This window comes from Thalia democratica, chromosome 1 (assembly GCF_965202585.1).
Source record: "Thalia democratica chromosome 1, ktThaDemo2.hap1.1, whole genome shotgun sequence".
NCBI lineage: Eukaryota > Metazoa > Chordata > Thaliacea > Salpida > Salpidae > Thalia > Thalia democratica.
Window position 1 is genome coordinate 80,892,001 of NC_139165.1, and position 17,783 is coordinate 80,909,783.

At 28.0% G+C, this 17,783-nt stretch overlaps 1 protein-coding gene across 1 annotated transcript; it reads left to right on the forward strand.

Moving 5' to 3' along the window:
* Positions 1-2,247: 2,247 nt before the first annotated feature.
* On the forward strand, positions 2,248-17,132 carry LOC145844060 (chaperone protein DnaJ 1-like). Its single transcript, XM_082951401.1, has 9 exons — positions 2,248-2,296; positions 11,741-11,918; positions 12,457-12,646; positions 13,049-13,209; positions 14,313-14,541; positions 15,191-15,320; positions 15,546-15,714; positions 15,833-15,917; positions 16,100-17,132. Exons 2-9 carry the CDS (start codon positions 11,752-11,754, stop codon positions 16,220-16,222), a joined length of 1,254 nt encoding a protein of 417 aa, XP_082807527.1. The 5' UTR covers positions 2,248-2,296; positions 11,741-11,751; the 3' UTR covers positions 16,223-17,132.
* Positions 17,133-17,783: the final 651 nt, after the last annotated feature.

Below are 17,783 nucleotides of genomic sequence, written 5' to 3' on the forward strand. Positions count from 1 at the left end.
ATTTTCGAGCTTTATCCCTGACAAAAATGACTTTAAAGTCTAATATTCTCACTGTAAATTTAGTTTTGTAAAAATTTTTAATTAAAAAGTTCTGAAACAAAATGATCTTTTACGTAACTAGGGTTGAAAAAGTTTAAAATTCAGCTGTTACTTTTGTTTTTTTACACGTTCTGCTAAATTACCTATTAATTTACTTTTTAAGATCATAAAAGTGAAAAGAAAATAATTAAGCTTGAAACTCAAACTACAAAGCTTTTTATGAAAAGCTTAAACTATTTTAAAATAAGTACATCTTTCTAATAAAAGCTTTCTATGTAATTTTTTTTTCAATTATGATACAGAAACTTGTTGCGAAATCTGAAATATTAGTTTTAAGTTAATATATTTTTTGATTGATAAATTGAATAAATTATGTAGTGTTACTAAGCTACTTATTAGCTTGTGTTATACTCAAATTTTGAATTAAAAAAGAAGAATATTTTGTCGCATGTTATTTTTTAGTTATATACGTATTGTCTATTCAAGCACTACAAAACAATTTACTTAACTAAATCTCAACGTAATTTGAGATATTTCTCCACATCAATCAAGGGTTTGCAGACATTAAGAGGTCGCAGTTCAGGCATTGAACTAAAAGTAAGTAAAAACACGCAGACTTAAGTTTTAGTTTTTACGCTTTTTCGGAATATTTATGTAAGATAATAAATACGTAAAAACTACATAAGACTTTTTTGCTGTTCATCTTAGATCACGTTACAGTAAATTAGGGCACATTAATGCTAACTAGGATGCATCTGATGCCCCGACCTTAGAGTTAAGCTTAGCTTGATTTTTTGTGCGTGGAAAATCACATAAAAAGACAGCACAAAAAAAAGCTTTCTAGTTTTAACTACTGTCGTGCTGTTTTATCTTTTCCGAATACAACCCCTTCGTAAAATATATGGAACTTTGAAATTTAGCATCTAGTTTTTCGCTGAATATTTTTTGACATGTAGCAATCATCACAGAAACTAATTTTACGCTTTTTCAGAGTACTTGAAGAAAGTTTTGTGGATGCAATTAAAAGCTTTTGTACTTTTTTTATTTTTTTATTATTTTTAGCTTTTTTGAGAAAATCAAGATGTTCATTAATGAAATAATCTTTAAACCTTCAGAAAAAATTTGTTCATATTTGACATTTCAAAACAAACTAGATCCTATCCTAAAAAGCAGTCAAACTTTAAATAACTAACTTTATGAAAATTACAAAATAAAACACATTTTAAACTAAAATAAAAAAAAATAAATTAAAAATTGCTATTGAGAACTACAGTTTTTAAAAAAGAAACTAAGTTTCAATATACTTATATTTTTCTAATACAATTTAATAAAACTTTCTTTTTACTAAATACACTTTTAGGGACAAATTCAGGGTAAAAATGTGTGTCCAGCAAACTTAGTTTCATAATACTTATAATTTTTTTAAGTTAATTCAATAGAACCTTCTTTTTACTAAATACAATTTTAGGGAAAAATTTGGGGTATAACTGTATATCCAGCAGAGCAGACTATGTATTAAAAATTTATATTACTATATTTTCGTTTTTTATTAATTTTTTTATATCAATCATTTTTTCATAATAATAATAGCTTTAATTTTCTACATTAGTTTTCTACATAATAAACAACTTTTTAATGTTTTGAAAATATTTTTTTGTTTGATATTTGAAAAAAAAAGCATTTTTTATAAAAAATCAAAAAAAATGTTTTACATTTTGTTATTTGGTCATACATTTATTGTAATTTGTATTTTTAATAAAGTATTAATAAAGGTCACATAATTACATCACAATTTTAATTCAGCTTTCCAAGTTAAAAAGCTAGTCCAATCAAAACCTAGTTAGTGCTGGTTGTGCGTAACTTTTAAAAAAAGGTAGTTTACAAAACAGGAAAAAGTTCATAAAATTTTGACCAACATATAATTTGAAAACTACTTTGTTTCTGTTTCTCGTATGAATTTTAAGTCCCATTGCTTTTGTGCTGTTACGATTTTAATTCAACTTCTTGTGTGGATCAATTTAGTCAATCACTTAAGAAAATTACACTTTTACAAAATTTGCTCTACCAGCTTTTAAGTTGTTTCATTTAGCTCCAGCTCCAAAAACACCGGAGCCAGATTTTCTAGAATGGTGGCGCCATATTCAACCGGAGGTGCTTGACAACACAATTCATCTTGTAAACTTAAAATGACTTTTTAGGCAACTGAAACAATCTGAAGTCAGATTACAGTTGAAGGTAACTTCTGGACCCAGACAAGGTTAGTTTTTATACACATTGTAACATTTTAAATTTTATTTATCATGAATTTATTTATTATCTTATTATTTGTCTAACATTAAATTACATAGTTTGTAGTAGTAGTCTTCAAACTTTCCAATAGTGGTTTACACAAAATTACTAATCAATAATTTATGCGCACCTTAAATTATTAACAACAAATAACTTTTATAAAATACTCTTTTTTTGATAAAAATCTTAAAATGTAAGCAAGATACTGAAATCTATCAATTTATGTTTTGTCCAGCTTTTTGTAGAAAAAAAAAACTTTGGAAATATTATTTTAATAGTATTTTTAACTCTAGAACATATTCTGAGCACAGTAGAATAAGGTAATTTCCTAGTATGATGTCGCACCAATATCAAAGTAAAAGTATTACACAAGATAAGACAAGTATAGAGTTGAAAAGCTCTAAACCAGGGGTTGGCAGGTCAAAAAGGAACGTTTTTTTGTGCTTTAAAAAACATATTTAAAGACAATTTTTTTGAACAAAAAAATCTAGGCGATAGAATATCCTTTAAATATAACACTAAAATTTTATTTTTTGTTTTCGAAAATATTAGTATATTAAACTAGTTGAATAAAAATTTTAATGTGGCCCCCGGGCCGCAGTTTGCCTACCCCTGCTCTAAACCTTAACTAGAATAATTTAATGAAAGAAAAAAGACCATTGGTCTGTAGTACAGTGTTGAGTAACATATATACATAATTTTTAATTTGAATTCATAAAAAAATGTTAATTTAAACTTAATTGTAAAAAAACTATTTTGACACATCCTTGTTCTACTTAATACAAAAATTATAGATCATCACTATGCAATTAAAAGCAATAACCTGAGTATTAAGATTTTTTTCAATCAAAATTAATTTTCTTGTTCCTAGGTATATTTTCTACGTAATACAGAGTTGCCACTTTACCTGGAACAATGGAAAAACCTTGAAAAACTTGAAATTCATTAATTTAGGCAAAAATAACCTGGAAAACCTGGAATTTGAGAATTTTGATAAAACCTAGAGTTTTAACAATTTTCACATGTTCAGTAGTAAAATTTTGATTTGACTCAAAAAATCTATCACATAAATAAAAAAAATTTGTCATCATTAACACTTTTTTTGTTAAAAAACATATTTAAAGTAGCTTAACATTATCTTTTTAATTTTTTTATACTATTTATCACAGTTTCTTACCTTAGACATAACTTTAAACTAAATATAGACCCAAAAATGTGTACTTTTAAAAACCTGGAAGAAATTTTGAAAACCTGGAAAATATTTGAAAAAACAAGTGGCAACCCTGATAATAGCATCATTAACTTTTTTTCTAGTTCTTTTAAAAACTAATTATAATATTATAAAAAAGTTTTTAAATGCATAGTGTTAATTTTCTTTTTGTATAAAATAGATAAAGTAGGGGTCTTTAAATTTTTAAAACAAGTTTTGTTTCAAAACTAAGGGGGCCATGGGGAGTTAGTATTACCTTATTGGAAAAACATTTGTTTTGTGTGAGAACTTAGTTCTGCATCAATGGTTAAATTGCCTAAATGTGGTTTACAATGCCTAATTAGAATATTATATATAAAATGTAGCTTTAAAAGTTGATTAAATTTAAATTATTAATTAATTTGTACTAAGTTTAATAAAAAAATACATAAAAAAGTTAAAACTAACCTTAAGTTAAATGAAGATATATTCATAAAATAGTATACAATATGTAACCTCTTCAAAAATATAAAGCAAAAAATAAAAAGTGAAAATATTATCTTTGAAGTAATACTTTATTTAAAACTAAAATTTTTATTCAAACATGTATATTGGGTTTCAAAATAACCTTAAATCTGAAAATTTAGACAAAAAAAACCTGGAGTTAGCGATATAAAAAAAAAACTAGAACTTTGAACAAAATCTATAGACCTTGAATTTTCAACTGTTTTTATATGTAAAGTAACAAACTTTTAATTCAATACAAACATCTGTCAACAAGTTAAACTTTTTTTTGATTAAAACTATTTAAAAAAAACACACATTTAAACTAGCTTTACAGTATCTTAACAATGATTTTATACTATTTAAGACAGTTATTTTACTTTAATTTTAAATTTGATCTAAAAATGGATAAAACAAACTTATTTTTTAAAATCTTGGAAGAAACTTACATTAAACCTTTTTCAACCCTGTTTATAAGTTTATTATTTATTTACAAACTGTAAAATCATAAAGAATACTGGTTTTATTTGAACATAAAAGATAAACTTCTATTGTTAAGGTCTTTTTGTTTTTAGTTTTGTGCTTTTAGCTATCAAAAAGTAGTAATTAGAAACTTAAATGTTTGATGTCTTATAATTTATTTTAATTTTTGTTGGTTAAATTGGTATGATAGGTTGAAAAAATTAAAAAATCAACTTTATCAGTATCAACTTTAAACAAGGTTGCCAGATACATACTAAGTGTACTCATAACTCAAGACAGTTTAAAAATATCATTATGACTCAGCTTGAGTCAGGCTAGCTTGATTAAAAAAACTCAGGCTAGTTTTTTTCTAGAACTTAAATGAGATTTAGTTGTTCCAGTTTGATATTTTATATTTTATCACCAATTTTTTTAGTAATTTTAAAAATACTGTATAAATAAAAACAATTGTTTTTGTTTTTATGAACTTAAAAAGTCCTAGAATGATTCAGGACAATCTAAAGTCACTAAAGACAGTTTTTAGTAACTTAAAATGGTTTTTTGACTCAAAGAGTGGCAACCCTGTTTTAATTGTAGCTTAAATTTAAGTAGAGTTTGTATTGTTAATTATTTAAAATAAAACATTTATACAGAAACTTTCAGGACTAGTTTTAAGATATTAAAATTAAATCAATCAATTATTTTTTTTTTTAAGTTGTCCAAAACTGAGATAACAAAAATTTTTTTAAAACAGAAATTAAATTTAAATTTTTAATTTATGCTGTTTACTAGAAATGTATATAAGAAATAAACTACAGTCAATAAAATAATATTAAGTAAATACAAAAAGTCAAGCAATACAATTTTTTTTGTTACATAATGTTTGCATTTAAAAAAAAAAACATCTTTCAAAATTTTTGTTCATTGTAATGTTTTTGAGTATACCATTTCTTATCTTTAGACTTAGTTGGGATTTAGTCTAAAAGTTAATAATAATTACTCAGGGTTGCCACACATTCAGGATACTCAAGGATAACACAAAATACTGAAAAAAAAAATTCTTAAGATAACTCAGGATAGTTTGATTTTTTTAACTCAGGATGATTCAAGCTAGTTTGATTTTTTTAATTAAAGATGACTCAGGCTAGTTAAATTTAATATAAAAATATCTCAAGATAGTTTTTAGATTTAAGTATCCCAAGTAGGTTTTTTGTAGATTTTCAATGAGACTTAGTAGATTTATTATCAATATTTTGTTTTTTTTTTGTAACTAAGTTTGTTGAAAAATTGAAAGTATTTTTTTAAGGACTTTAAGATCTCAGGGTGACTAAGGACTGTTAAAAGCCACTCAGAACAGTTTTTTAAACTCATGGAAAGGCAATCTGTTACTAATAAAAATAAAATGTTTTGGTTTTCTTGAGTAGTGTATTGTTTGTAATATTAATTATAATACATTTACAAACTAAAAGAAGTAAATATGTTTAAACTCCTATATATTTTTAGTTTTATATTTTAAATAAGTACACAAAAATACATACCTGGTAGTTTTGCTGTTTTTAAATTGATTGATAATAAAAAATTCCATGTAACAGTTATTTTAATAGAATTGTAACTGGTGGTATCTAAGACAACTATGAAAAAATATTAATAGTAAGTTTATTAATTAGAAATATAATAAAATTATGAAAATAATTAAATATTAAATAAATCATATTCTAATTTTATATTTCAAATTATAAGTTTATAAAGTTAAATGTATTAAAATTAAAACCCAATATTTTATGGTCCTATAAACTGATAAAGAGTTAGTAGATTATTTATCTAGATAAACTGCTTCAACATTAGTACAAAAGGCAGATACTTGATTCATCCTCAAGTTTTTAGTCATGAAATGTTTTGATAAATTTTATATTAAATTTTCAAGTTAATGTCTAAAAATTTTATTTTAGCCTAACTACACTTATACATGCTTTTAATTTTTAAATTGTACTACATAACTTAATTTTTTTTTCAAAACCTGTTGCAATACTTTACAACTTTTTTTTTCCCTTATATTTGTTATATATATTTCCCTTATATATTTCTAACCCGCTATCATTTCTAACCCGCTATCATTTCTAACCCGCTATCATTTCTAACCCGCTATCATTTCTAACCCGCTATCATTTCTAACCCGCTATCATTTCTAACCCGCTATCATTTCTAACCCGCTATCATTTCTAACCCGCTATCATTTCTAACCCGCTATCATTTCTAACCTGCTATCATTTCTAACCCGCTATAATTTCAACGCACTATCATTTCTAACCCAGTATCATTACTAACCCGCTATCACTTTTAACCCGCTATCACTTTTAACCCGCTATCACTTTTAACCCGCTATCACTTTTAACCCGCTATCACTTTTAACCCGCTATCACTTTTAACCCAATCACTTTTAACCCAATCACTTTTAACCCAATCACTTTTAACCCAATCACTTTTAACCCAATCACTTTTAACCAGATCACTTTAACCAGATCACTTTTAACTAGTGATGTACCGGACCCACAATTTTGGGTCCGGCCGGACCCGGTTCCGGACTTTTTTTTTAAATTAGAATCCGGCCGGAACCGGTTCCGGACTTTTTTTCAAATTAGAATCCGACCGCAACCGGATCCGGACTTTTTTTTCAAATTAGAGTCCGGCCGGAACCGGATCCGGACTTTTTTTTCAAATTAGAATCCGGCCAGATCCGGATATCAGACAAAAATGGCAATATCCGGCCGGACTTGGATAGTGAGTGCGGTACATCACTAGAATAAACTAGCCTGAGTCAGAATGAGGTTTTTAAAAAATGAAAAAAAAAGAAATTTAATCTAATAATAAGTAGAACAGCTAGCCACAAGGTTTACAAATTTAGGTGTTATTTACAATTAAAAGTCTGAAATCAAGTTCTTGAACAAAATACACTAGAAAATTACAAAATATTTAAAACTGGATCAGCTCAAACTCATTCAAAATCTAAAAGAAAACTGGCCTGAGTTTTTATATAAAACTAAACTAGCCTGAGGCAGTTCAAGATTTTCTAAAATTGCCAAAAATTTTCAAACTAGCAGGGTTGCCACTTTTTAAGTCAATAAAACTAGCTAGAGTGAGTATAAACAAGCCTGAGTCAGAATAAGTTTTTAAAAACTGAAAAAATTACTTTAATATAATAATCAGTAGAACAGCTAGCAAAGGTTGACAATTTGGTAGTAAAGTTGTGGACTGATTGTGGTGCACTTAACTTATCAGTACTACCCATCATAATTAAATCCTACCTTATTTAATTAATATCTAACAAATACTAAATTCTAACTGAGACTACTTTCTATAATCAGACACGACAGTTTTGAGTGATGAATCTTTTATATAAAACACAACAAGAAATACTAGCATATAAAAAATTATTAATTACTTTGGTAACACTTTAAAAACTGGAAGCTATTTAAATCTATATCAAAAGACTTAAAACAAAAAATTAAAAATTAAATAAAACTTTTAGTAAACAAGAAGCTGTAAAATTTTTTAATAAACTATTAAACTATGAACCTGGATTAAATATTTAAACAATTAAACACCTGTTGAAATATTCACTTTTAAAACAAAACACTACTTACAATAAGAATTCACAAAAACGTTCAAGATATTTTGTTGTTTCAAGCTACACACCAAACTAACTAACTGCTTACATATAAACTGCCTGTCATGTTCTGATGTTTTGTTGCATCAGTATTTAGTTTGAAACATTTCGTCATATGATTCTCATTGGCTCGTACATTCAACCGTTTTAACTCTAAATATTCTTTGAGCTCAACTTTAAACAATAAATAATGCAAGTATTCATTCCAAAGTTTTCAATTTTACAACATATGTAAAGAGTTGCATTTCATAAAATGTTTATTTCATAGTTTAAATGTAAAAAAATGTAAATTAGTCACATGTTCAAAATGAGTCAATCAGGGTAGGTGTTTTATTTTAACTAACGAAAATGACTCTTATTAATTTACTCAGGGTTTGTTTTTGAAAAAATACTTTTCAGTATGCTCTTTTTCACTAACTAGATCCGGACTTTTTTTTCAAATTAGAATCCGGCCGGACCCGGACTTTTTTTTCAAACTATAATCCGGCCGGAACCGGATCCGGACTTTTTTGTCAAATTAGATTCCGGCCGGATCCGGATATCAGACAAAAATGGCAATATCCGGCCGGACCCGGATAGTAATTTCGGTACATCACTATTTTTAACCCGATCACTTTTAAACCGATCACTTTTAACCCGATCACTTTTAACCCGATCTTTTTTAACCCGATCTTTTTTAACTCGATCACTTTTAACCCGATCACTTTTAACTCGATCACTTTTAACTCGATCACTTTTAACCCGATCACTTTTAACTCGATCACTTTTAACCTGATCACTTTTAACCCGATCACTTTTAACCCGATCACTTTTAACCCGATCACTTTTAACCCGATCACTTTTAACCCGATCACTTTTAACCCAATCACTTTTAACCCAATCATTTTTAACCAAATCACTTTTAACTCAGTCACTTTTAACCCAATCACTTTTAACTCAATCACTTTTAACCCAATCTGTTTTAAAGCGATCACTTTTAAACCGATCACTTTCAAACCGATCACTTTTAAACCGATCACTTTTAAAGCGATCACTTTTAAACCGATCACTTTTGACCCGATCACTTTTAAACCGATCACTTTTAAACCGATCACTTTTAAATCGATCACTTTTAAACCGATCACTTTTAAACCGTTCACTTTTAAACCGATCACTTTTAAACCGATCATTTATAACCCGATCATTTCTAACCTGATCATTTCGAACCCATTCTACTTGTTTATTTTTATTTTTAATCTGGATTTCACGCAAAAACAAACTAGTCTTAATAAAGTGAATGAAATATTTCTTATTTATATTTATAGTTTCTGTATAACATTATGATTATCATGTGTTGCGTAAAAAACATTGTTAGTATAAATTTTAATTTTAGTATGAACTTAACATAAGTTTAATTATTATTTTTTCCTCATTTTTTGATATTTAATCATACACATAGTTTCAATTTTTTTTTCATTATTTAATTTTTTTTCCTTCAATCTACTTTAACAGACGTTTTTCGTTAATCATATACAATTAAGTAAATAGTTTACTTTACAATGTTTTAAACTACTCTTTGTAGGAATTTAAAGTAAGCAGTTATAACTATATTTAAGTTTGATCTTATACTAATTCATGTGACTATAATAACTTTTACAAAAGTAAATTTTAAAAAGTAAACCTTTACCATTGTAATATTTAGGTACAAAATCTCTATATTACAGTCTAAAAACTACATTTAAGTCTGTTGTAAATGTTGTATTATTGCTGACTAATGTATTTACGTTTTATAGTAGGTTAGTTTTAAGCTTCATTTTAATAACTTTTACAAACTGTTATACAACTTGCCTATTAAGATAATGGAATTCAAACATACACTAGGAGAATTTATGTACTTTTGTTATATTAAGTGGAAAAGCATGATTTGTAGTCAAAAACAGAGTTGCAACTTATTCAGGATAACTCAGGTTTTTTAGTTTTTGAAAATATCAGGATGAATCAGAAAAGCTCAAGATAATTCAGGATGTTTAGTTTTTTAAAAAATCTGGCTGATTCACTTTTTTTTTGTATTTTTTAGAACTAAATAGAGTTTTAAGATTTTTTTTAAATCCCAGGATAATTTTTTATAGATTTTGAATGAGATTAATTAGCAATATTCTGCTAAACTAAAAATATTGCAGCACATTTTTATTTATATTAAATAGCTTTCTATATACACTGATTATTATAGTAATTTTAATCAATATACTTAATCTGCCAGTTTTCTTTTTAATTTAAAGAACACTACAAACACTTAATGTTTGATTAAAACTTAAACACTAGTAAAATATTTTGATTAAAATACAAATTGTACAAAAATATAACTTTAAATGATGACTGTATATTTATTATAATGTAATGAAACATTGTATATTTAAATAAGAATAAAACAAATTTCAAGCTATAACTTTGCTACATAAGTAATTTTAGAAGTAACTCACTTGAATGCGCCTTTGAGAGAACTAAACATTTTGTATTAATTTTGAAATGTTTCAAATATTATTTATGATGCATGTTCTCTCTAATCAAAGCTTAGCCGTTTTGAGAAGCCAATTCAGTGAAATGAAAAGTTTTAATGTAGTTCTATTGTTATGTTATTATAAATTGAAACTAATTTATCAACTTCCTACCAACTCAACAGAACTTTTAAAATAAAAACTGATTAACTTTAGAATTGTTTTTTTAAGTGGTGCTAATTAATTAAAAGCTAGACCTTATAGTTAATTTACCACCTTTCAACAACTATTTGCTATGTGAGCTATTTTGTCTAAGTGCCTTAAACAAGACATAGTTTGTACAAAATGTTTTTAAGTAATTTGTGATAAGCGTACTTGACTATTCAGTACTTTTATGTTTTGAGAAGAACATTTAATGTAATGAATTTTGTCTTATCTACCAACAAAAATAATTTGATTAAATAGCAGACTTTCCAATTCACAAATTTTACATGAACCTTCTCATGAGAATTAATGTAAAAAATCTGTTTTGAACTGATGCCATTTTTACAGTATGACTAAAAATATGCAAAACAAGAACTCCTTAATAACTAAACAGAAGGAGAATGACAGCTGACTCTTTTGAGTTCCATAATTTAACTAGTTTTTTTTTGGTTTAAAATGTATACTTAACAAAAACTAAATAGCAGTTTCATGTAATGAGAAAAAGAGTTAAATAAAAAATTGACAAAGTGACTTATCCTATGTAGTTTATATATTTGTAAAGTATTTATATGCTTCTAAACAAACGCCTTTGCTTCTAATTTACGTTTGACAAAAAGTTTACATGAAAAATGACTGATTTTTTACTAAAAACTTTATAAGTGTAGGTTATGATATGCTTATTGATTGATACTACTTGTCTGTTATCTGTTATTTATAGAAAAAAATATACCATTTAAAAAGCAAACAAAACTTGATGTTCAATGTGGTTGCACAATTTAATTAATCTGCAATAGAAAATGTTTTAATGTTCTTAAAAATTTCCTTATCACAACATTAGTTTAAGAGGAACTCAAAATATATTTGTTAAGCATTGATCAACTGATAAATTTAAGCCATAAATTCTTACTTCTGCAGATACGTGGGAAATGACGCACTTTACAGCTGGGATGAAGCGGCCAGGTGCTCCAAACTGCCCCATTTCGGAGAAGAAAGACAAACCAACTATATTTGAGCTGTTAAATTTAAGCATATTTGCAACTACCAAGGAAATTGAGAGAGTGTTGAACGAGAAGCTAAGAACGCACGCAAAGTGGTAAGATTAAAAAATTTTTGTTTTGATGTTTGTTAGCAATTTGTTTGATTAATATGATGTAAAACGAATTACCGAAGAAAAAAAGTTGAAAAGAACTGCTGTCAGAAATTCGAGATTTTAAGTTTTTTTGAAAATAATTTCAGGTCTGATTTCCTAAATGTATTTTGTAATTTTTCTTAATATTTCTTATTTCAAGCTTTTAGGAGTTTGTAATAAGCCTGAAAAGTTTTCAAATGATTAAATGAAAACACAATACCTATTTAGCGAGACCTAATTAGTTCAAACAGGTAGACAATGCATACAAGTTTAAAAAAAAACTTTCACTCACAATTATATCAGTTTTAACATTTTAAAATTTTTAGTGTTAGTTTAAAAATCAAGACCATATTGTTAAATGGTCTTATTGACTATTCAGGCAAAATCTGCATCAATGAAATGGCAATGCTAAATTTTAAATAGTTCACTCTTAATTCAAGTTTGTTAATAATAGTTAAATGTTAATTTCTTAAACTTGAAGTCACAACTTTCAACTTGGCAGGACGAAGGAGATTCAGCAGATGGGCAAGATGTTCACCGACCCCTACATCCGGGAGTGGTACGGAGTGCTGACCGATTTCGACGAGTTGGAGATTTACAGGCACCTTTCCACTTCGATGGGCACGATCACTCAACCGAAACAGAGGCACTTGCAGATCGCATTGCAGGAATTCAAGGATAAGGCTGGAGAGGTTTGTTGGAAAATGTATTGGTCTCATGTGTGAAGGCTAAGATCTTGAATAATTTAAAGTTTTTGAATTGTTTAATTCTAGTTTGAAGTTAATTAACAAAGATGTTCTTTTAACTTGGTAGAATTTATTGAGCTCAGTTGAAAAATTATAATATTCTTTTTTAAAGGTCAAAGTTGAGTGAAAATTGAATTACGTGACTAACATTTCTGTGTAGTTTAGGTGTAAAATCAGCTTGATAATCAATGCAACAAGTGTTACTGATTATAAATTCATTCTTGGTGTTTAAATTACCTTAGAACGTATTATTTATCTGTAGACTTTTACGTTGCGTTTGGTATCGCAATGAGTGATCTAATAACGCGTTATGATTTCTTTTTTCATTAAAAAATTCCCACCTTCCAGATGTGCGGCCGACTAGTGAGAAAGGACGCCACCAGACTGGGCTGCGCGTTGGAAGACCTGTACTTGGGATCGCAGATAAACATGTCGATAAAGAGGTACGTCGCGTGCTCTTGCAACAACGGATTCGTGGACAGAAGGTGCGACTGCATCGTGAAGGGAAGGTTAGATTAGTTTTATTTTGAACTTGTTTTTTCAGTGTTTAATACCCTGTCTGAGACTTGATGCTAAGTGTGAGGCTGAATGTACTAACTCCGATTGTATTAGTTTAGTAACAGCTTACAATATAATTGGTATAATTTTGGGAACGGGTCTAAATTGCACGAAGACTAAAATGCACGAGGTTACTAAATTGCGCGAGGGAACTAAATTGCACGAGAACAAAATTGCACGAGGGAACAAAATTGCACTAAGACGATTTTGCACGAAGGGTCAATTTTGCACGACTTACATTTTTGCACGTGAGGTAAAATATAAATTTAATAAAAAAAAAACTAAATATAAAAAATAATTTAATAAAATAAAAAGTTACTTACCGAGGGTTAGGGTAATAGTGACAGTAAAAATAAAAATAGATAAATAGCTAATAAAAACTATAAAATTATAATTTAAAAAAAAAAATAATTAAAAAAAAGCTACCGACCGAGGGTAAGGGTTAGGGGTAATAGTGATAGTAAAAATAAAAATTGAGCTAAATAAAATTGTAGTAAAAAATTAAATAAACAAAAAAAAAAATAAGAAAAAAAAAACTACTGAGGGTAAGGGTTAGAGGTAACAGTGATAGTAAAAAAATAAATAAACTAAATTTAAAAAAAAATTATAAAAAGATAAAAGAAAATAACCCGTGCGAAATTGTCTTCGTGCAAAAGTGACCCTTCGTGCAAGAGTAACTTCGTGCAATTTTATCTTTGTGCAATTTTATCCTCTCGTGCAAAAGTGTCTTCGTGCAAAAGTATCTTCGAGCAATTTTGTAAACTCGTGCAATTTTGTCCCCTCGCGCAATTTTGTACGCTCGCGCATTAGATCTTAATAAGCTTAATCTTATTAGATAACATTTGTGTTCTTATAACCTGTTAGTGTTGCAAATGCTTTCAACTCAAAAATATCAAACGTTCCTGTTTTAAAGTCTTATATGTTTCAACTGAACATTAGTTAACCACACTTCGAAACCCGACTAACACACCCCCCTTTGGTGTTTATGAACCCGTAACACAAAACAAGCTAAACGTGAACAAAACTCTTTATCAAGACGCGGAATTCGTTGCAGGTGCCAGCGGTGCAAGGGCAAGGGGAAGCACTCGGTGGCGTGCCCCCGGTGCGAGGGACGAGGCAACGTGGAGGAGAGGATCCAGGTGCCGCTGAAGATGCCGGCGGGGGCGCAGGAGGGCCACACTGTGGTGCTGCCGAGGGCGGGGAACAAGCTGCAGAGGTACAGGGACGCCGACGACCTGTTCATCAAGCTGGAGGCCAACGAGCACAAGGTTTTCAGGAGACAGGTGGGAATGAACTTTTGATTTGTTATTTGGTTGAAAATATTTCCATGTGGAGTTTGAAGTCGTTTAATAATAAATGTAAACTAAATAAATAATAGTAAATGAAAGCACTATTAAATTTAACTTTAATTTAATTATTGGTTATCTAGAATTTAGAACTTTAGTTTCAGTTTTTAGTTTTTTTGTTTATAGATTTATAGTAAAACCGTTGGTACATGTATGATAAATAGTAATGTTCACATATATTGTTAAAAATTCTTAAACATACATTACTTGAACATTTAACCTTGGAGTATGGTAAAGTTTTTAAAGCTATGTTTGACACAAATATTTGGAACTATTACTTTTAAGTGGATTAGTTTATCGTAAGTGTCCTGGATAAGACGTAAAAGGTATCCGTTGTGTGCGACTCAATAACCGAAAGGTTCTTCATTCACTAGGTCCTAGGACCAATTAGTTAGAACGTTTTTTATTTGTTGTTCAATTTCATATCACATTTACTAAGCTAGTTACTTTAATAAATAAAAGTTAACTTAAAAACCAAATGATTCTTAAAAACTATTGAAACAAACTGAACAAAACTTTATAAAAAGCACATTCCTTTACAACTTACCAAAAATACTAAAACATAAAATATTTATACTTTCAACAGGGATTCGACTTGCACATGACTAAGACACTCACTGTGTCAGAACTCCTACTAGGTCATAAATTTGTCATCACGACTCTGGATGAAGAGAAGAAAATTGTCGTCAATACGAAAGGGAAATGCATTCAACCAGGTAAGTGTTGTGTTGATTAGAAGTTCTGGTTTGAAAACTGTTATATTTTAGAAATCGTTGTTATTTGTTTAATGGGTATAAGCAGAATCAAAGGAAGTTAAAATAAATGTGTTTCAACCACCATTAACAACAGTTCTTGTTTCTAGTCAATGAAAAGACATTGTGTAAATTTTTAACACAAAATTATTATTACCTAATCAATAATTCAAAAATTGTTTATTCCAGGGTCCACGATGGTGATCAAAGGAAAAGGGATGCCTGTCACCCCAACAACAAGGAAAAGATTCGGTGACATCATAATTCATTTCAGGATAGAGTTCCCCAAGTCGATGAGCCATTTAGAGAAAGGAGAAGTAGATGAATTAAAAACACTGCTGCCTGAGCCAGATTACCCGTTGGTTTTCTTATGTTCTTTGTAGTTTTAAATTCATAATTAAATTGTATGATACCAAACGTTTGCTGTAGAGTTCATACTTTAATTTACACAAGAATCAAAATATTCCTCATTACAGAACAGCAGCACCAGAAGGTTTTGACGGAGATCGCGCTAAACTTCAAGAGCTTCAGCATTCATCGTCTGCTAAGCTCCCGCATCCGGTATTTATTAATACTTATATAACAAATATTAAAACGATTATTGTTCGGTTCTTTTAAACATATTCTTACTGTGATGTTGAAAGTTCTAAACTACTAGTTTATGTCATGTTTTGAAGGTTAATAACTTGTATATTTACAATTAGTTTTGTGAAAGCCAAGTATTTATAGAAACGTATATTCAGGTGTTTGACGAAAAGTCCATCAGCAAGCAGAGGCTCATGCCCAAAGTGCTTCCCCAAGAAGTTTTCAATTTGTACAAAGATGACAAGAAGAAAGTGATGACCAATGGATTAAATGGGCACTAAGTGAGAAAGTAATAAATTGGCTTTTACTGTGGAAGCAGTTAGAACAATTCATTTTTATCTTTAAAGTGACTTTGTTGAACTTTGTCTTTGAGACTTTTTTATGTCTTCGGCAACAGTTAAGATTAGGAAATTTTCTATACTCTCAGCCTTTATAAGATGTTTAAATTTGAAGAAAAATATAAGCTGGGTTTTCTATAAAAGGTTGAAAATTTAAACTAAATACTGTCGGTTATTTTATTCGCACCAGTTTTAAAAATTTTTCAAAACTCTCGAAATAAAAGTGATAATTTTGGCTTCATACTTTAAATTTTCGTTTTACTTTTATAAGATAACGTTTATACTGTCATTAGCAATGTTTGAGTCACATTTATTTACATGGTTCGTATTGTTAATAGAATGAAAAGTTTTCTTAAATTTTAAGTAAAGTAGAAAAATGTGCTTTTATCTTCAAGTACATAGCTGAGAAGAAATAATTTTGCATGAAAAATTTTGTTAAGGTAAATTAAATAGAATGTCTAAATTTGTTCTAGGTAGTATACAAAATTGTCTTAATTGTATTTTAGCTTTTTTTCTGCCTTAAAAATATCTTAATTGTTAATTAATTGCTTTAAATTTTTTTCGAAGTATTAAACAAATAAGTGTCAGTAGTTTTAACATATATGTTTGAAATTTCTAAATATGCAAACCATAAGTTTTTTTTTTCTTTGTGATAAATTTTTTAAAGCTTATATATATTAGTGAATAACATTTTCTGCTTTCTGATATTTAATTCTACTTGACAGATATATAAAACAAAAAAAATTGTGCGCTATTTAAATTTAATGACAAATTTTATTTTAGAATTTACCTTGACTTTTGTTTTTTTGAAAATTATATTATTCACTGCTGCTTTTGAAAGTTTAAATTGTTTCTTTGATCACTTAAAATTAATGTCAATAATTTTGCTACTAGTTAGATATAGAATTATGAGTAGTTTAAGTTATTTTGTTGAAGTTTTAAGCTGCTAAAACTGCTCAGTGAGTTATAACTGTTATTACATTAATGCGTGTTGCTTCGTTTATTTTGAATTTATGGAAATATTCTTCGAAATTAAATTTTTGATGAACGAAGTAATTGTGGTTGTATCTTCGCATGCAAAATAAATACTAAAAAAATATCTAGATGATTCAAAAATATATACTTAAATTTATATATAATGATAATGATTATTTGAAGGTTTTGGAGGAAGTGATTAAAAATACATATAAAAAATCTAATGTAAATCAGTTAGTTATGCAAATAGGTATTGATGTGTAAATAAGTGTAATTTTCTAATATGTGGTGGTTGTCAGAAAAATAATGTCAGAGTGTATATGAGATCAATTTAAAGGAATTGAAAAGTTTTAAAATTTTACCTTCAATGATAAATAAGCCAAATTTTTTTGAACCAGTTTTTATAAAAGATGATGGCTTTTTACTTGATAGCTCTAATATTAATACCAAACATGTAACATATGTTCTAAATACTTACACTCAACTAAATTATTTTTGGTAGCGAGAAAAAATACTCTATTAGAATAAT